The 14,406-nt window shown below is 59.4% G+C and overlaps 1 protein-coding gene across 3 annotated transcripts; it reads left to right on the top strand.

Moving 5' to 3' along the window:
- The first annotated feature begins 569 nt into the window (after window positions 1–569).
- CLCNKB (chloride voltage-gated channel Kb) lies at window positions 570–14,173 on the top strand. Of its 3 annotated transcripts, none has more exons than XM_016954776.4 (20): window positions 570–715; window positions 1,325–1,431; window positions 2,397–2,525; window positions 3,374–3,502; window positions 4,745–4,884; window positions 5,183–5,260; window positions 5,344–5,422; window positions 5,960–6,085; window positions 6,458–6,542; window positions 6,655–6,756; window positions 7,356–7,440; window positions 7,715–7,888; window positions 8,320–8,389; window positions 8,552–8,662; window positions 9,045–9,258; window positions 10,504–10,637; window positions 12,300–12,388; window positions 12,543–12,623; window positions 13,287–13,373; window positions 13,734–14,173. In XM_016954776.4, exons 1-20 carry the CDS (start codon window positions 621–623, stop codon window positions 13,779–13,781), a joined length of 2,163 nt encoding a protein of 720 aa, XP_016810265.3. In that variant the 5' UTR covers window positions 570–620; the 3' UTR covers window positions 13,782–14,173. The 3 variants fall into 3 exon arrangements, with proteins under 3 accessions (XP_016810265.3, XP_016810266.3, XP_016810262.3); XM_016954777.4 differs by having other exon boundaries at window positions 593–715; window positions 7,416–7,440; window positions 12,540–12,623; XM_016954773.4 differs by having other exon boundaries at window positions 594–715; window positions 12,540–12,623.
- Window positions 14,174–14,406: the final 233 nt, after the last annotated feature.

Here is a 14,406-nt window from a genome sequence, read left to right as displayed (position 1 = left end):
GTCATCAGGATGGGACCGTGTGGCACAGCCTGCGGGCTTTGGAGCCAGGCAAACCTGGGCTGGGAATCCTGGCTCTGCCTCGGCCTCCGTGATCTTAGACAGGCAGCCCCACCTCCCTGAGACACCATTTCTCTACAACGGGATCACGCTGCCTGCCTCGTGGGATTTCCGTGGGCACTCAGGGTAATTAATCTGGGGGAAGGCTGACTCTCTACCTGGCACACAGGGAGGCTGTGGTCATGCTGGCCCCACTCACCTTTGCCCCCCTGCTTTCTCCTTCCCTGCCCAGCCTCCTCCCCTCTCCCTCTGTGCTTTTCCAAACCTTCCATGTCCAGCTCTGAGACCCCTGGACCCTGAGCCTCAGCCTTGGCAGATGACCCCTCTCTGTCCTGCTGTGTGCGTGAGCTCCCCCTTCCCAGCCCCCGTCCAGCAGCACCCAGGAGCCTGAGTACAGCTGGGCACCACCCTCTGTGCAGCTATGGTGGGTGGGGAGGCTCCTGTTCCCCTCCCTGTTGGCAGCTCTGCTCTGCTCTGCTCCGGCCTGGGCAGTTCTGGTCGGTTTTCAAGGACATTCTAAGTGTTCGCCATAAACCCTGGGCCCAGGCGGGAAAGGGGGGAGGATGTTGATTGTTGGAACACACACCTGTCCAGGTGCAGGGGAGCTGGAGGCTCTGCGAGAGGAGGGCCAGCTCAGCCACGGCAGGAGGACTGACAGGTGAGGGGTTGCTGCAAGATGCTGGGGCCTGCCAGGGCCAGACAGGCAGGGCTGGGGGGTGGTAAGGGCAGGAGCCAGCACCTCACTTTGGCCCTGGCGGGATCTTCTTCTGGGCCTGGGGTTTTGCTGCCTCTGTGGCCTGAGCTGGGGTCAGGGGTGCTCATAGGTGGACAGGGAGAGTCAGAGCCATCCATGGGACTCTGCAGTGAGAGTGTCACAGCCCTGGGCAGAGACTGCTCCCAGCAGTGGAAGCGCCAAGTGACCCAGGAGGGTGGGAGCGGCGGCCACAGAAGGGGAAGGGGCTCTGAGCAGGGCTTGGGCTCTGGCCTGTGCCCAGTCTGCTGCTGGACACAGGGGGACACCTAGGAATCCCACCCCCATCCCACACAATGACACACACAGGCACACACCCTCAGTGACGGAAACTCAGGGATGAGGGCACACACAGACCTAGTGTGATAACTTCACATACACACACACACACACACACACGCGCACACGCACAATCTTTCCTCTTCATTTGGGTGGGGAGAGCACTGGAAGGGCCTAGGGGCAGTGCGAGGACGTGCAGCAGCTCACCGCGGTCCCTCCCTCTATCCGCTTCTCCAGGGGCCTGATGGAGGAGTTTGTGGGGCTGCGTGAAGGCTCCTCAGGGAACCCTGTGACTCTGCAGGAGCTGTGGGGCCCCTGTCCCCGCATCCGCCGAGGCATCCGAGGTGAGAGCCAGGTCCTCTTCTCTTCCCCCTGGAGGACCACTCAGGACATCATTCCTGCCCAGCTCCCACCCCACCTCCCTGCCCAGGAACCACCCTCCTCCTGGCATTTGTCCAGGACATGACTGCCCAAAGTCTCCTGGGTGGCAGGGAGGGAAGGGGTCTGTCTGTCCAGCTGTCTGTGGGTCAGATGGGCCGGGCATCTGCCCTCTGCCTTTCGGGAGATACAGCCCAAGGCCTGGTCACTGTGCCCATCTTCCACCCAGGCCTCTCCCTCACCTACCTGTGCCAATGAGGGGACGTGGGGGTTAGCTGCTGGGACAGCTGGGGCCACAGCAAGGGGCTGGGGCAGCCTACACTTGGCACCTTTCCTTGGAGCCCCATGTGCTTTGTTCACTTTGAGACCTGACTGTCCCCTCAGCTACGGGGCAGAGCAAGTAGGGACCACAGAAGGAGGTTGACTGCAACCCCAGGGGCTGGTGCCCACAGCCAGTGAGGGCCAGCTCCCAGGCTGGGCTAGCAGCCAGTGGGCCAGGAGCATTGCTGGGGACCCAGAGGATACCTGGCGCCACAGGTCCTGGGACATGCAGGAGTCTGCTAGATCCTGGTGCTCTCTAAGCTATGGACTCTGCGGGGATGCAGGTGAAAGCTGTAGCTGCCAGCCCCCTCCATACTCCCTGTCCCCCAGGAACCTCCCAGTACAGGCAGGGATGCGGAGGGTCGGCAGGTCAACGGCTTTCTGGTAGGGGCAGCAGTCCTGGCACCCACTGTGTTACCACTGTCACCTGCCACAAATCCTGCCCGGCCACTTATGTGAGGCAGGGCCCCCTCGGGACTACCCCAGAGTCCACCACCACGCTCCATCCCCCTGCCCCAGCCTCTCTGCCTGATGCCCAGCAGGCCTCCAAGGATGGGACTGTCTGTGCCTCCTGCCCCACCCTGTGCCGTGACCCCATGCCCTGCCCCAGGTGGCCTGGAGTGGCTGAAGCAGAAGCTCTTCCGCCTGGGCGAGGACTGGTACTTCCTGATGACCCTCGGGGTGCTCATGGCCCTGGTCAGCTGTGCCATGGACTTGGCTGTTGAGAGTGTGGTCCGAGGTAACCCCTCCATGGCAGGTGCTGCTCTGGGCCAAGGGATTCTGAGCTCGCTCTGGGGATGCCAGGTGGATGTCGCCAGGTGCAGCGGAGGTTGCGGGGGGGGCTCTGGGTGGGGATCTGGTCCTGGCTTTACTCCTGACTTGCTCTGTGATCCTGGGCAGGCTCCTGCCCCTCTCTGGGCCTCAGTCATCTCATTTGCACAAGGGAGAGAGGCCTGAATGTTCCCAAGAGCTCTTCCTCCTCTGAGCTCTCTGCCTCCTCTTCCAGCCACCCTGTTTCTTCTCCTTCCCTCCTCCATGCCCTGGGGCAGAGTGGGGGCACTTCCCTATAACACTAAGCTTGGAGCTTCCTCCCCATCCCACCCCATCCCTCAGCAGCCTGCCTCCACCCTGAGGCCTCCCTAGAAGAGGGGGTGTGGGCAGGAAGGGTCTAAGACACTTTCTCTGGAGACCCTCAGCTGCCAGAAGCAGCACCTACTATGGTGTTACAGTGTTTGGTGCTTCACACCTGTGTCATGTAGTTCTCAGTGGCCCTTTAGTCTTTAACGTCTTTAGTCTTCAATGAGCCTGTGAGGAAGAGCCCATCACTAGCCCACTTGACAGATGGGAAAACTGAGGCTCAGAGAGGCTGAGTGGCTTGCCCAAGGTCACTCAGCTAGGCAGTGGTAAACCTGGGATATGGACCCAGGGTCGTACTCCTGCCTCTTCTTGGGGGTCTGCCCCTCACTGTGTGGCCTGGTCCTCCCCTCTTCGTGACTCCATTTCCTGGTCAGTAAGTGAGCACCACAGCGTCTGGCCCCGAGGGCTGCAGAGGCTGTGGGTGCCTCCCTGATACCCGGCTGTCCCCAGCGCACCAGTGGCTGTACAGGGAGATTGGGGACAGCCACCTGCTCCGGTATCTCTCCTGGACTGTGTACCCTGTGGCCCTCGTCTCTTTCTCTTCAGGCTTCTCTCAGAGCATCACACCCTCCTCTGGAGGTGAGTCCACAGTCGCTACGCCAGTCCCCACTGGCCAAAACCTTCTCAGATCCCAGGGGGCTTCTGATGGGGGGAGTCGGGAAGGGGCAGCCTCATTTCACAGACAAAGGCCCAGGAAGAGTCATGTGGCTTGCCCGAAGGGACACAGCAAGAAGGCCAGATCTTGACTTTTGGGTCACTGCTGGCCCTACCTGCTTTCCAGGGGCTCCGCTGGGACTTGATGGGAGGCCTGGTGGGAGGATCTTCTGCGAAGCCTGTTCCAATGGCCAGTGCCAGGGAGGGGCCGGTGGAGGAGGCACAGCTCCCCCAGGCCTCTCAGCCCTGCCTCCTGCTCCAGGCCAGCAGAGGGGAGCTCAAAGCTCACTCAGTGGTGGCCTGAGATTTCATCCGGGCTTCCCCTATCCTGCCACAGCCTTCTGCCAGGCCTGGCGGGAGGAACGTGAACAACTCACATTCCCTCTGTGATGCTCGGTGTCCAAATCTGCTAAATGAGTTTAAGGACCTTACCCTAGGCTGGGTGCGGTGACTCATGCCTGTAATCCCAGCACTTTAGGAGGCTGAGGCAGGAGGATCACTTGTGCCTAGAGTTTGAGACCAGCCTGGGCAACACAGGGAGACCCTGTCTCTACGACAAATAGAAAAAAATCAGCTGGGCATGATTGCATGTGCCCGTGGTCCGAGCTACTCAGGAGGCTGAGGCGGGAGGATTGCTTGAGCTGGGGAATTTGATCCTGCACTTTGCAATGTTTGCACCACTGTACTCCAGTCTGGGGGAGAGAGTGAGACCCCTGTCTGAAACAAACAAACAAACAAACAAAGGAATCCTAACCCAGCTGGGCACACTGGCTCATACCTATAATCCCAGCACTTTGGGAGGCGGAAGTGGACAGATCGCTTGAGGTCAGGAGTTCTAGAGCAGCCCGGGCAACATAGCTAGACTCCATCTCTTTAGAAAAATAAGGCGGGCGAAGTGGTCTCCACCTATAGTCCCAGCTATTCAGGAGGCTGACGTGGGAGGATAACTTGAGCCCTGGCAACTGAGGCTGCCGTAAGCTATGATCCTACCACTGTACTCCAGCCTGGCCAACAGAGCAAGATCTTGTCCCCAAAGGAAAATAATCCTAACTTCAGAGGGTTCTGCTGATCTGGCGAGATCGTAATGTGAAAACATCGCGCAGGTAGGGTGTTGAGATTTTTAATCTAGAGATTGTCCCCCTCCTGGCCCTGCCCACCCCCGCCAAGGTTCTGGAATCCCGGAGGTGAAGACCATGTTGGCGGGTGTGGTCTTGGAGGACTACCTGGATATCAAGAACTTTGGGGCCAAGGTGGTGGGCATCTCCTGCACCCTGGCCTGTGGCAGCACCCTCTTCCTCGGCAAAGTGGTATGGGCAGGGGTGAGGGCACCCCAACTACCCTACCCACCCCAGCCACCCCAGTCTCACCCCCATCACCCCACGAAAGCTGGGTCAGAGGGGACTTGGGCTGGTCCCTGCCTTCCAGGAGCTCAGTCTTGGGGGAAGAGGCAGGCCAGGTCCCCGGAGTGTGACAAAAGCCATCTGAGGACGGCCGTGGGGGCTTGGGAGATGGAGGAGGGGGTGTTGGGGGGAAGCCGTGCTGACCCTGGGTGAGACCATCTCTGCTGCCCTCACCTGGGCCCTGGGCCCACCCTTCTCTCTGCAGGGTCCTTTCGTGCACCTGTCTGTGATGATGGCTGCCTACCTGGGCCGTGTGCGCACCACGACCATCGGGGAGCCTGAGGTTAGGGACTCGGGGGCTTCCTTGGAGAAATGGGAGTGGGGAGGGAGGGGGCTGACGCTGAGCCCTGGACTCGGATCCCCCAGAACAAGAGCAAGCAAAACGAAATGCTGGTGGCAGCGGCAGCAGTGGGCGTGGCCACAGTCTTTGGCGCTCCCTTCAGCGGTGAGACCCCTTCATGCCCCGCCCCCTGGGTCCCTCAAGCTCCTCCCCTCACACCCTGGGCTCCCTCGGCCCAGCTGAGAGCCTGGAGGAGGGGGTGAGGCTCATTCTAGTTCTCACTTCAGCCACGCCTTGGGCACAGCCACCGCCCCCCACCGGGGGGAGGGGGGGCGGGTGACTTGATTGGCGGTGCTAAGAGGCTTCAGTGTAACATTATACAGACTTGGGTTTGAAATCCACGTATGACCCTGGCCCGTTGGCCTCTCTGAGCCCGGCTTCCTCCTCTACAAAATGGAGATCGCAACCGTCCCCACCCGATAGCGAGAGGGCGCACACCCGCATTCCAGGCTGGACGGGTCTCTGGGCAGCGGGCTCCTCCCCGCCCAGGGCGCATGCCCTGCCCTCCCCTCCTGTCTGTCCCTGTCCGGGCTGCAGGAGAGCAGGACAGATGAGTCAGGGAGGAGGTGACATGGGGAGGGGGTCCTACAGTCACAGGTGGGTGGGGGTGGAGGGCCCACCTGAGATCAGTGTCGCCCCCAGGCGTCCTGTTCAGCATCGAGGTCATGTCTTCCCACTTCTCTGTCTGGGATTACTGGAGGGGCTTCTTTGCGGCCACCTGCGGGGCCTTCATGTTCCGGCTCCTGGCGGTCTTCAACAGCGAGCAGGGTGAGCCCCCTGGGCTGCCTGACCCTGGCCCTGCCTGGGGGCCGGGGCGAGGGGGCCCTCCCTTCTCCCCTGTGTACACCCCTTGCTCTTCCTTTCCCTCTCTCTCCCTCTTTTTCCTCTTCCTTGTTCCCACCTCCTTCTGGGAGGATGGAGGGGGCTGACCTGTGTTGAGCAAGAAGGGCAGGGGCCCTGAGGGTAGAAGGGATGAGGCTGGGCAGGGAGGCAGGAGCCTGGTTGTGGGGGCCTGGAATGCCAGGACACAGATTCCGAGTCAGGACCTGGCACCCCCTCCACCCTGGGCTGTTAGTCTGGGACTTGAGTTTGAGTAGGGTGGGAGCGCCATCTTGGCTCCCCACTGCCCTCCTTCCCCAGAGACCATCACCTCCCTCTACAAGACCAGTTTCCGGGTGGACGTTCCCTTCGACCTGCCTGAGATCTTCTTTTTTGTGGTGCTGGGGTGAGTGGGTGCCTTGGGCCCCTGAGAGTCCAATATGGCATTCCCCCTAGGCCTGGACTGCGGCCCCTGGTACTGGGGTCAGGCTCTGGACTCATGTCTCCATGCTCCCCAGGGGTCTCTGCGGCATCCTGGGCAGCGCTTACCTCTTCTGTCAGCGAATCTTCTTTGGCTTCATCAGGAACAATAGGTTCAGCTCCAAACTGCTGGCCACCAGGTAGGCTCCGGGCTAAGGGCTGGGGACCTCTCAGCGAGCTCTTCCCCCACCGTACTCCCAACCTTATGTAGAAAGCTCTACCCGCCACCTGAGCCCCTAAAGCCCATCCTAGCCCATGCCCCACATGTGGAGCCCCTAACACCCCCTACAAGTCCCCACAGTCACTGCCCGACTACCTTACTGGCCTCAAACCTCCCCATTTAACCCCCATATCTCCTGGAGTCTATACCCCCTCAGTGAACCCCAACCCCCTCACTGACCTTTAACCCCTTGTTGGTCCCTCTCTCCCTTTAAACCATGTGTGCCCGTGGCATTGGCCAAGCCCTCCTGCCCCAGGTGCATGAGCCCTGCCCTAGCCTGGCCCCACTCTGTCCTCCCTCCCAGCCTGCCTGTGCCCCAATTCTCCTATCAGCCTCTACCCCTAAAAATACCCAGGAGTGTGGGGCTGACCCCACAGGTTCTGTCCCCTGGAGCTGGCCCAGTCCATGTCCCCCATTCCTGCTCTTCCTCCCCAGTCCTTGCCTTGCTAGGCCCTGCTTCCCTCTCCTTGGGATGTGGGAAAGGGAGGGCCAGCCCTAGAGCCCACCCACCCCCCACAGCAAGCCTGTGTACTCCGCTCTGGCCACCTTGGTTCTCGCCTCCATCACCTACCCGCCCAGCGCCGGCCGCTTCCTAGCTGCTCGGGTAAGGGGCCTTGAGTGGGGTGGCAGGAGTGGGGAAGCCCTATTTGTTGCCTCCTTTGCGTGTATCTCACTTAATCCCCCCAATACCCCATAAGGGAGTTGCCTCAGCATTATTTTATAGATGATACTACAGCTTCGGGAGGTCAGAGCCCTGCCCAAGGCCCCCCGCTGGGAAGTGGCAGAGGAGGATTCCAGGCGGGGTCAGGCGGTGCGGGGGAGGCTGGGGTCTGCCGCTGGGGGCCCCTCATGTCCAGTTCCCACCTGCCCCGCCACAGCTGTCCATGAAGCAGCATCTGGACTCGCTGTTCGACAACCACTCCTGGGCGCTGATGACCCAGAACTCCAGCCCACCCTGGCCCGAGGAGCTCGACCCCCAGCACCTGTGGTGGGAATGGTACCACCCGCAGTTCACCATCTTTGGGACCCTTGCCTTTTTCCTGGTTATGAAGGTGGGCCCCCTGGTCCCCAGGTGTGCACAGAGCTGGGACCAGCTCTGGTGGTGGGGGGGGGGGTACCTCATCGCAGCTGGTGGCATGGAGCCCAGGCCTTCCACCCACATTTCCTGATGTGCCCCCTGCCCATTGCATGGTCCTGGACAAGCGGCTTCAGCTCTCTGGGCCTCAGTCTTCTCATCTTTAAAATGGGGTGTTTACTGGGAAGGCTAAAGAGGAAGAAAGGAATGTACCTGGCACAGTGCCAGGGCATACAGTGGGCATTTCTCAGGGTGAGGACCCTCCCCTAATGCCAGACTCTGGCAGTGGGTGCATGGCCGGCACCCTCTTTCTCTCTAGGACACTCCCCTGTCCCATGTCCTGTCCTCCCTTGTCCACACCTTGCCCAGTGGCCTCTAACCTCTGCCCTGGGCTCCCCACTCCCACAGTTCTGGATGCTGATTCTGGCCACCACCGTCCCCATGCCTGCCGGGTACTTCATGCCCATCTTTGTCTATGGTGAGTCTGGGGTCCTGAGGTTCTGAGAGTTTCAGGGTTCTTGGGGCAGGGCCATGGCTCCTGGTTCACCCTCCCCAGGTTGTACTGAGGACGGTCCTCAGGGATGAAGGGCTGTGGGGGCCGGGTCAGCCTGGCTCCCCCTCACCCTAAGTCTGTGGCCAGGAGCTGCTATCGGGCGCCTCTTTGGGGAGACTCTCTCTTTTATCTTCCCTGAGGGCATCGTGGCTGGAGGGATCACCAATCCCATCATGCCCGGGGGGTATGCTCTGGCAGGTGAGTGGGTCAGGGCCCTGCTGGGTGGGCAATGTCGTGGGGCTGGGCTGGACCTGGAGAATTGGCTGGTGGTTCCCCAGGGCACGGAGCAGTCACTGAGTCCTCCAGTGAACCCTCTACCCCTCATGGGGGTCTGTCCCTCCTGAGCCCCACAATTCCCCAGGGCCCATCACTCCCTCATGGCTCCTGTCCTGTCCCCAGCCCTGCGGCCTCCCTTATCCCTCTCCTCTCACCAAGCCCAGGCACTGGGCACTTCCCACAGTGCCCAGGCTGTAGCCTCTTACAAATCACACCTTAGCCCCTGGTCGCAGCCGTGCCAGCCTTGCCCTAACATGAGGCTGGCCCCTGGCCTGAGCTGCCCTGCCTGACTCTGCCCTTGCAGGGGCTGCAGCCTTCTCAGGGGCTGTGACCCACTCCATCTCCACGGCACTGCTGGCCTTCGAGGTGACCGGCCAGATAGTGCATGCACTGCCCGTGCTGATGGCGGTGCTGGCAGCCAACGCCATTGCACAGAGCTGCCAGCCCTCCTTCTATGATGGCACCATCATTGTCAAGAAGCTGCCATACCTGCCATGGATTCTGGGCCGCAACATTGGGTGAGCAGCGCACCCACCTCAGGCTGGCTGAAAGGGTCATAGTGTCTGGGAAGGGCTGGGGTGAAGGGCACCTCCAAAAAGAAACGCCACCGCAGCTGACCTCGGACATGGGGGCTGGGAGGGGCTGACACACAGCTGTGCTCTGTTCTCCACTCTCCCCAGTGCCCCAGGTGACCTTGGGCAAGTCCTTGGCCTTGAGGCCTCAGTGTCTGTCTAGGGGTCAGCTGGGCTTCACAGCAGGAGGATGAGTATTGCCCCGTGTACAGATTGAGGAAACCGGAGCTCAGAGAGGTGCCGTGTCTTGCTCCAGGTGACACAGAGAGTCAGCACCAGATCCGAGAGGTCTCCTCCCCTCTCCCCACTCCTGCTGTCCTTGCTGGGACTTTGGGAGCAGGAGGTGGAACGAGAATGGAAATGGGCTTTGAGGTCTTCACTCAACCAGATAGGACCAGAGCAGCTTCTGGCACCAGAAAAGCAGACCGAAGAGGCTCTGAGAGTCCCTGGGTCTGAGGCCCCGCTGCAAACACAAGCAAGCTGCTGCCTTGCTCTGAACCCGTTTCCCTATCTGGAAAATGGGGCTGCTTACCCCAGTGGTTTCCAGACTTTCAAGTTTTTTTCCCTGGGGGAGGCATATACTTTTTTTTTTTCTTTTTTTGAGATGGAATCTCACTCTGTTTCGCAGGCTGGAGTGCAGTGGCACAATCTCAGTCACTGCAACCTCAACCTCCCAGGTTCAAGCAATTCTTCTGCCTCAGCCTCCCAAGTAGCTCAGACCAGGCATGTGCCACCATGCCCAGATTATTTTTGTAATTTTAGTGGAGACGGGGTTTCACCACGTCAGCCAGGCTAGTCTTGAATTCCTGGCATCAAGTGATCCACCTGGCTTGGCCTCCCAAAGTGCTGGGATTACAGGCGTGAGCCACCGTGCCCAGCCGCATATACTTTTTACTCAAATTAAATCCTCCAGGGAAGGCTGCTGGGTAAAACAGGCTAAAGTGGAGCTGGTCTGGGGGACACGGGGGTCCAGGGGGCTGGGAATTCGCAACTGGGTCATCGGTGATGTGGTCCCCAGGTTTCCTCTCACTGTGGGTTCTAGGAGTCCCTCATTCCAGGAACCTCTCCAGCCCTGCCCACACTCCAGAGCCGTGGGTCCCCGGTTCAAGCAAAGCTCCCCCCAGATCCCCCTGCCAGCCTGGGTCTCACATCCCTGACTGTGGGGCCTGATGGGAGCCCCTCTGCCTGCAGTTCCCACCGCGTGAGGGTGGAGCACTTCATGAACCACAGCATCACCACACTGGCCAAGGACATGCCGCTGGAGGAGGTGGTCAAGGTTGTGACCTCCACAGACGTGGCCGAGTATCCCCTGGTGGAGAGCACAGGTGCCCAGCCGGAAGGGAGGAGGAAGTCGGGGGTAGGGGAGGCCGTCTGCCTCCTTCTTGAACCTGTCAGGCAGACAGGATCTGCATCCAGGCTCTGTGACTTAGCAACCAACCGTGTGACCTTGGGCAAGTCACTTCGCCTGAGCCTCAGTTTCCTCATCAGTAAAATGGAAATCATGGCCACCCTCTCTTGGGGTGGTTGACATGTCTAAAGAGAGTCGGCCGGGTGCTTGTAAGGCAGTCCCTGGGCAGCTGCTGGGGTAGGAGCATGGGGACACCACCAGGGTCTTCCAGAAGCTTCCCTTCAGGCCTCCCTTTAAGCATTCCCCAGATGAGTCCCCTCCTCCAAATCCTTGTTGCCACAAGGAAAACATCTCTTTAGAGACAAAAGCATGGTGGCTCTTGTTAAAAGGCATGGAACTCACTTCTTGCAGAAACCTTAACTAGAGCGTCATTTCCTGTGGGTACAAGTCCAGTATCTGCATTTAGAAGATAAGGCGGGGTTGGGGGGTAACCCTGCTCACTCAAGGCTGCTGTCAGCCCATGTGTCCCCCTGTGCAAATGAGACAAGCTGCACACCTGGCAAGCACACCACAGCTGGATTTTGGTCTCCACTTGCACTTTGGGCAGGCACCTTGTGCAGTGAGCAACCTGTACAACCATATGGGTCACCCCTATGCCCACCCCAAGAGGGATAAGGCCATTTATGAGCTAAAGAACTGTGAGTATACCACTTAAGCTCTATGTACTGCATTTTCATCATCTTGAAAGTAGGGATCAAGAGAATATAGGATTGCCAGACGTTCTCACTCCAAATGCTAGGCCCTTCTTTCCCCCACTAACTGGAAGACCGTTAGCATTATGCTGTGGAATATGCCAAATATCTCATCTGAAAATGTTTGCATTCGGATGACCCCACCAAGAGCCTTCACTTCCTGGAGCAAAGAAAGAATTAGCCTCAAAGACAAAGACAAAGTCCTCTTTTACCCTCAGAGCCACAGCAAAGTGCTCCAACCAACACAGGCCCAGGCTGTGGGACCCCACTGCTCACCCAAGAAATAGCCTTCAGTGTTCATTTAAAAGGGAAGGGGGACATTTATATGTCTAGGTGTCAAGTTTTTATTCCACTCAACAGAAAGCAAAAACACCAAGCTGGGCCCTCAAAACTAAATATCCGACAATGCCATTGATGCCCCAGGGCCAGAGTGAAGTTGCCAAGGCCCCAGCACACAGTAGGACCTCAGAACACAGTGTCCTCCTGGGTTCACACCTTCACTGTGCTGAGCCAAATGTGAAGCCTCTTGGGAAATGAAGGAGAAAGCCCAGACCTGACACACAGACTTCATCGTGCTGGCGTCCCTAGCTTGCTCCTGTCTTGAGGCCTTGCAATGTGGGGGATCTCAGTGGTGGCCAGGGCCCCTCCTGGCTCCCTGGCAGCCTCACTCAGCCACCCTCAGCTACCACACCTGAATGACCTTGGGCAAGACAATTAGCCTCTCTGTGCCTCTGAGCCAAAGTTTCCTGTCCTTTATAATGGGTGACAATAGTTACAATAGCCCCATAGGAACACCAGAACAGTTCTTGGCTAAGTAGGTGCTAAGTAAATGTGAGTCCCTGTTTCCTCCTAATGTGCCTCCCTCTGGCTGTCTCTCCACTTGCCAGAGTCCCAGATCCTGGTGGGCATAGTGCGAAGGGCCCAGCTGGTGCAGGCCCTCCAGGCTGAGCCTCCTTCCTGGGCTCCTGGACACCAGGTGGGTACTCCTGAGGGGCATGGGGATGGGGCGGGGGTGGGTCAGCAGGAATGGGAGGAGAGGGGCCCGCTGATATCCTGAGGGAGAGGTGGTCTGAGAGAGGCATCCTGGGGAGGCCAGCCCTGCACCCATAACCCTTCCCCACCCCCAGCAGTGTCTCCAGGACATCTTGGCTGCAGGCTGCCCCACAGAACCAGTGACCCTGAAGCTGTCCCCAGAGACTTCCCTGCATGAGGTAACGGGGAGAACTGGGGCGTGTGACACATGAGGCCTCTGGGTGGGGGAAGAGCTGATGAGGAGCTCATGCTCCAGCCTCCCCTCCCAACCCCGCCCTGCCCGTCTTATGCTGCTTCCTGCTCCTCCTGGGCCTGTGTCCTCATCAGCAGACTGGGCAAAGCAGCTCCTGCCCTGTTGCCCCTCACTGCCAGGGTTGTGGGGATGATGCAGAGAGATGAGGGAAGTGGGAGAGTGGCAAATGTAAATCTCTGGGTGGAGAAAGACAGTGGAGTTGCACCAAGGCACACGTGCGCTTCAATTTCAGGTCCACCACATTCTCCCTGTGTGATCTTGGACAAACGACTTAGCCACTCAGGACAGAGCCTGGCACACGGGTTGGGGAGGGGCAGAGGCCGACAGGGGACCTGGAGATGGCCCCGCCCCCTCTGTGCTGCTGGAGGGTGCTGGATATTAGGTCCTGTTCACCTGCGGCCCCGCCCAGACCCTTGCATGGACTCTGGCATCCCCCAGTGGCCACATTGGACATTGCAGGCCTGGGTCTCTTGTCTCCCACACACATCAGGCCCCGCCCCTCTTCCTGGCTCAGAGGCGTGGTGGAGTGGGCTAGAGGGTGGGCTGGGCGCCTTCTACCCTCCAGTGTTTCCTAACATCCCCCATCCAGGCACACAACCTCTTTGAGCTGTTGAACCTTCATTCCCTTTTTGTGACGTCGCGGGGCAGAGCTGTGGGCTGCGTGTCCTGGATGGAGGTACCAGGGTCCCGGGGGCAGAGCAAAGCAGGGGACCTATGCCTGAGAAGACTGGGGAGGTGGGGAGGTGGGGTGGGGGGGACACCAGCATGCTCCCATCCAAACCTGGGGGGATTCAGAGGATACTGATGAGTCCCTCTTCTTGGCCCAGATTGGCCACTGGGCCTGGCTCCCCTACCTTGTTTTCTGGCCAGTGGCCAGCCTGCCCCTCTCGGCCTCAGTGATCCCATCTGTGCAATGGGGTGGCACAGGCTCTACTATTTACCCAGAAACCACCCTTAGGGGAACCAAAAATGCTGGAGCCCCCCTCACAACCTCCTCTACATCCCCCCGCATCTCCACCCCCTTTCTCTGTTCTAGATGAAGAAAGCAATTTCCAACCTGACAAATCCGCCAGCCCCAAAGTGAGCCGGCCCAGCAAGATGAAACAGGGCACCCCAGCTGCCCTGGTACTGAGGTTGGGCTGAGACCCTGCTTCTCTTCCCCCATCACCACCTGCCCCTCCCTCCAGCCCAGCTCCATTCTTTGGCATAACAGGCAACTCTAACCTAGCCCAGAAGAGGATGGCTCATCCTGGGTGGGACGATGGCTCCTGCCTTGAAAGACAAAAATCCCACCTTGGGCAGAGCTGAGTGTGAGAAGATGGAAAACCAGTATCTGCCAGGTGCTCAGTGACTGGCCATCACATTAATGAATGACGAGATTGGAGTACACTGTCACCAAGGGCAGGCACAGATGCCCTCTGGGGTTGTCTGGTTCCCAGTGAGAGGCTCCTGAGAAAAATAAAGCTGGTTCCCAGAGCTGCTGTCCATCCCTCATCTCAGCTGCAAGGTTGCTGGTCTGGGACTGGAGCTCCTTACCTGCGCTGGCCCAGAGTGAGTTTCCCGTGGTCACGTGGGCACTGCAGGCTCGGGCCCCTGGGCTCCTCCTCATGCTCCATTTCTTGACAGGGAGATGCCAGGGAGAGAGGGTCTCCCACCAGGTCTATGATGCTTGTCCTCATGGATAAGCAGGACCCTGTGTTGCTCAAGCC

The sequence above is a fragment of the Pan troglodytes genome, chromosome 1 (assembly GCF_028858775.2).
Source record: "Pan troglodytes isolate AG18354 chromosome 1, NHGRI_mPanTro3-v2.0_pri, whole genome shotgun sequence".
NCBI classification, from domain to species: Eukaryota; Metazoa; Chordata; class Mammalia; order Primates; family Hominidae; genus Pan; species Pan troglodytes.
The sequence above is the reverse complement of the archived record's forward strand: the minus strand, read 5'-3'. Positions and strand labels throughout refer to the sequence as shown.

Bases quoted from the DNA above. Each gene is read 5' to 3' on its own strand.
- CLCNKB (XM_016954773.4), top strand. From the start codon at position 621: ATGTTGATTGTTGGAACACACACCTGTCCAGGTGCAGGGGAGCTGGAG. The intron at 7,441-7,714 runs GTAAGGGGCCTT...GCCCCGCCACAG, and splicing joins GCCGCTTCCTAGCTGCTCGG to CTGTCCATGAAGCAGCATCT. The intron at 7,889-8,319 runs GTGGGCCCCCTG...CCACTCCCACAG, and splicing joins CCTTTTTCCTGGTTATGAAG to TTCTGGATGCTGATTCTGGC.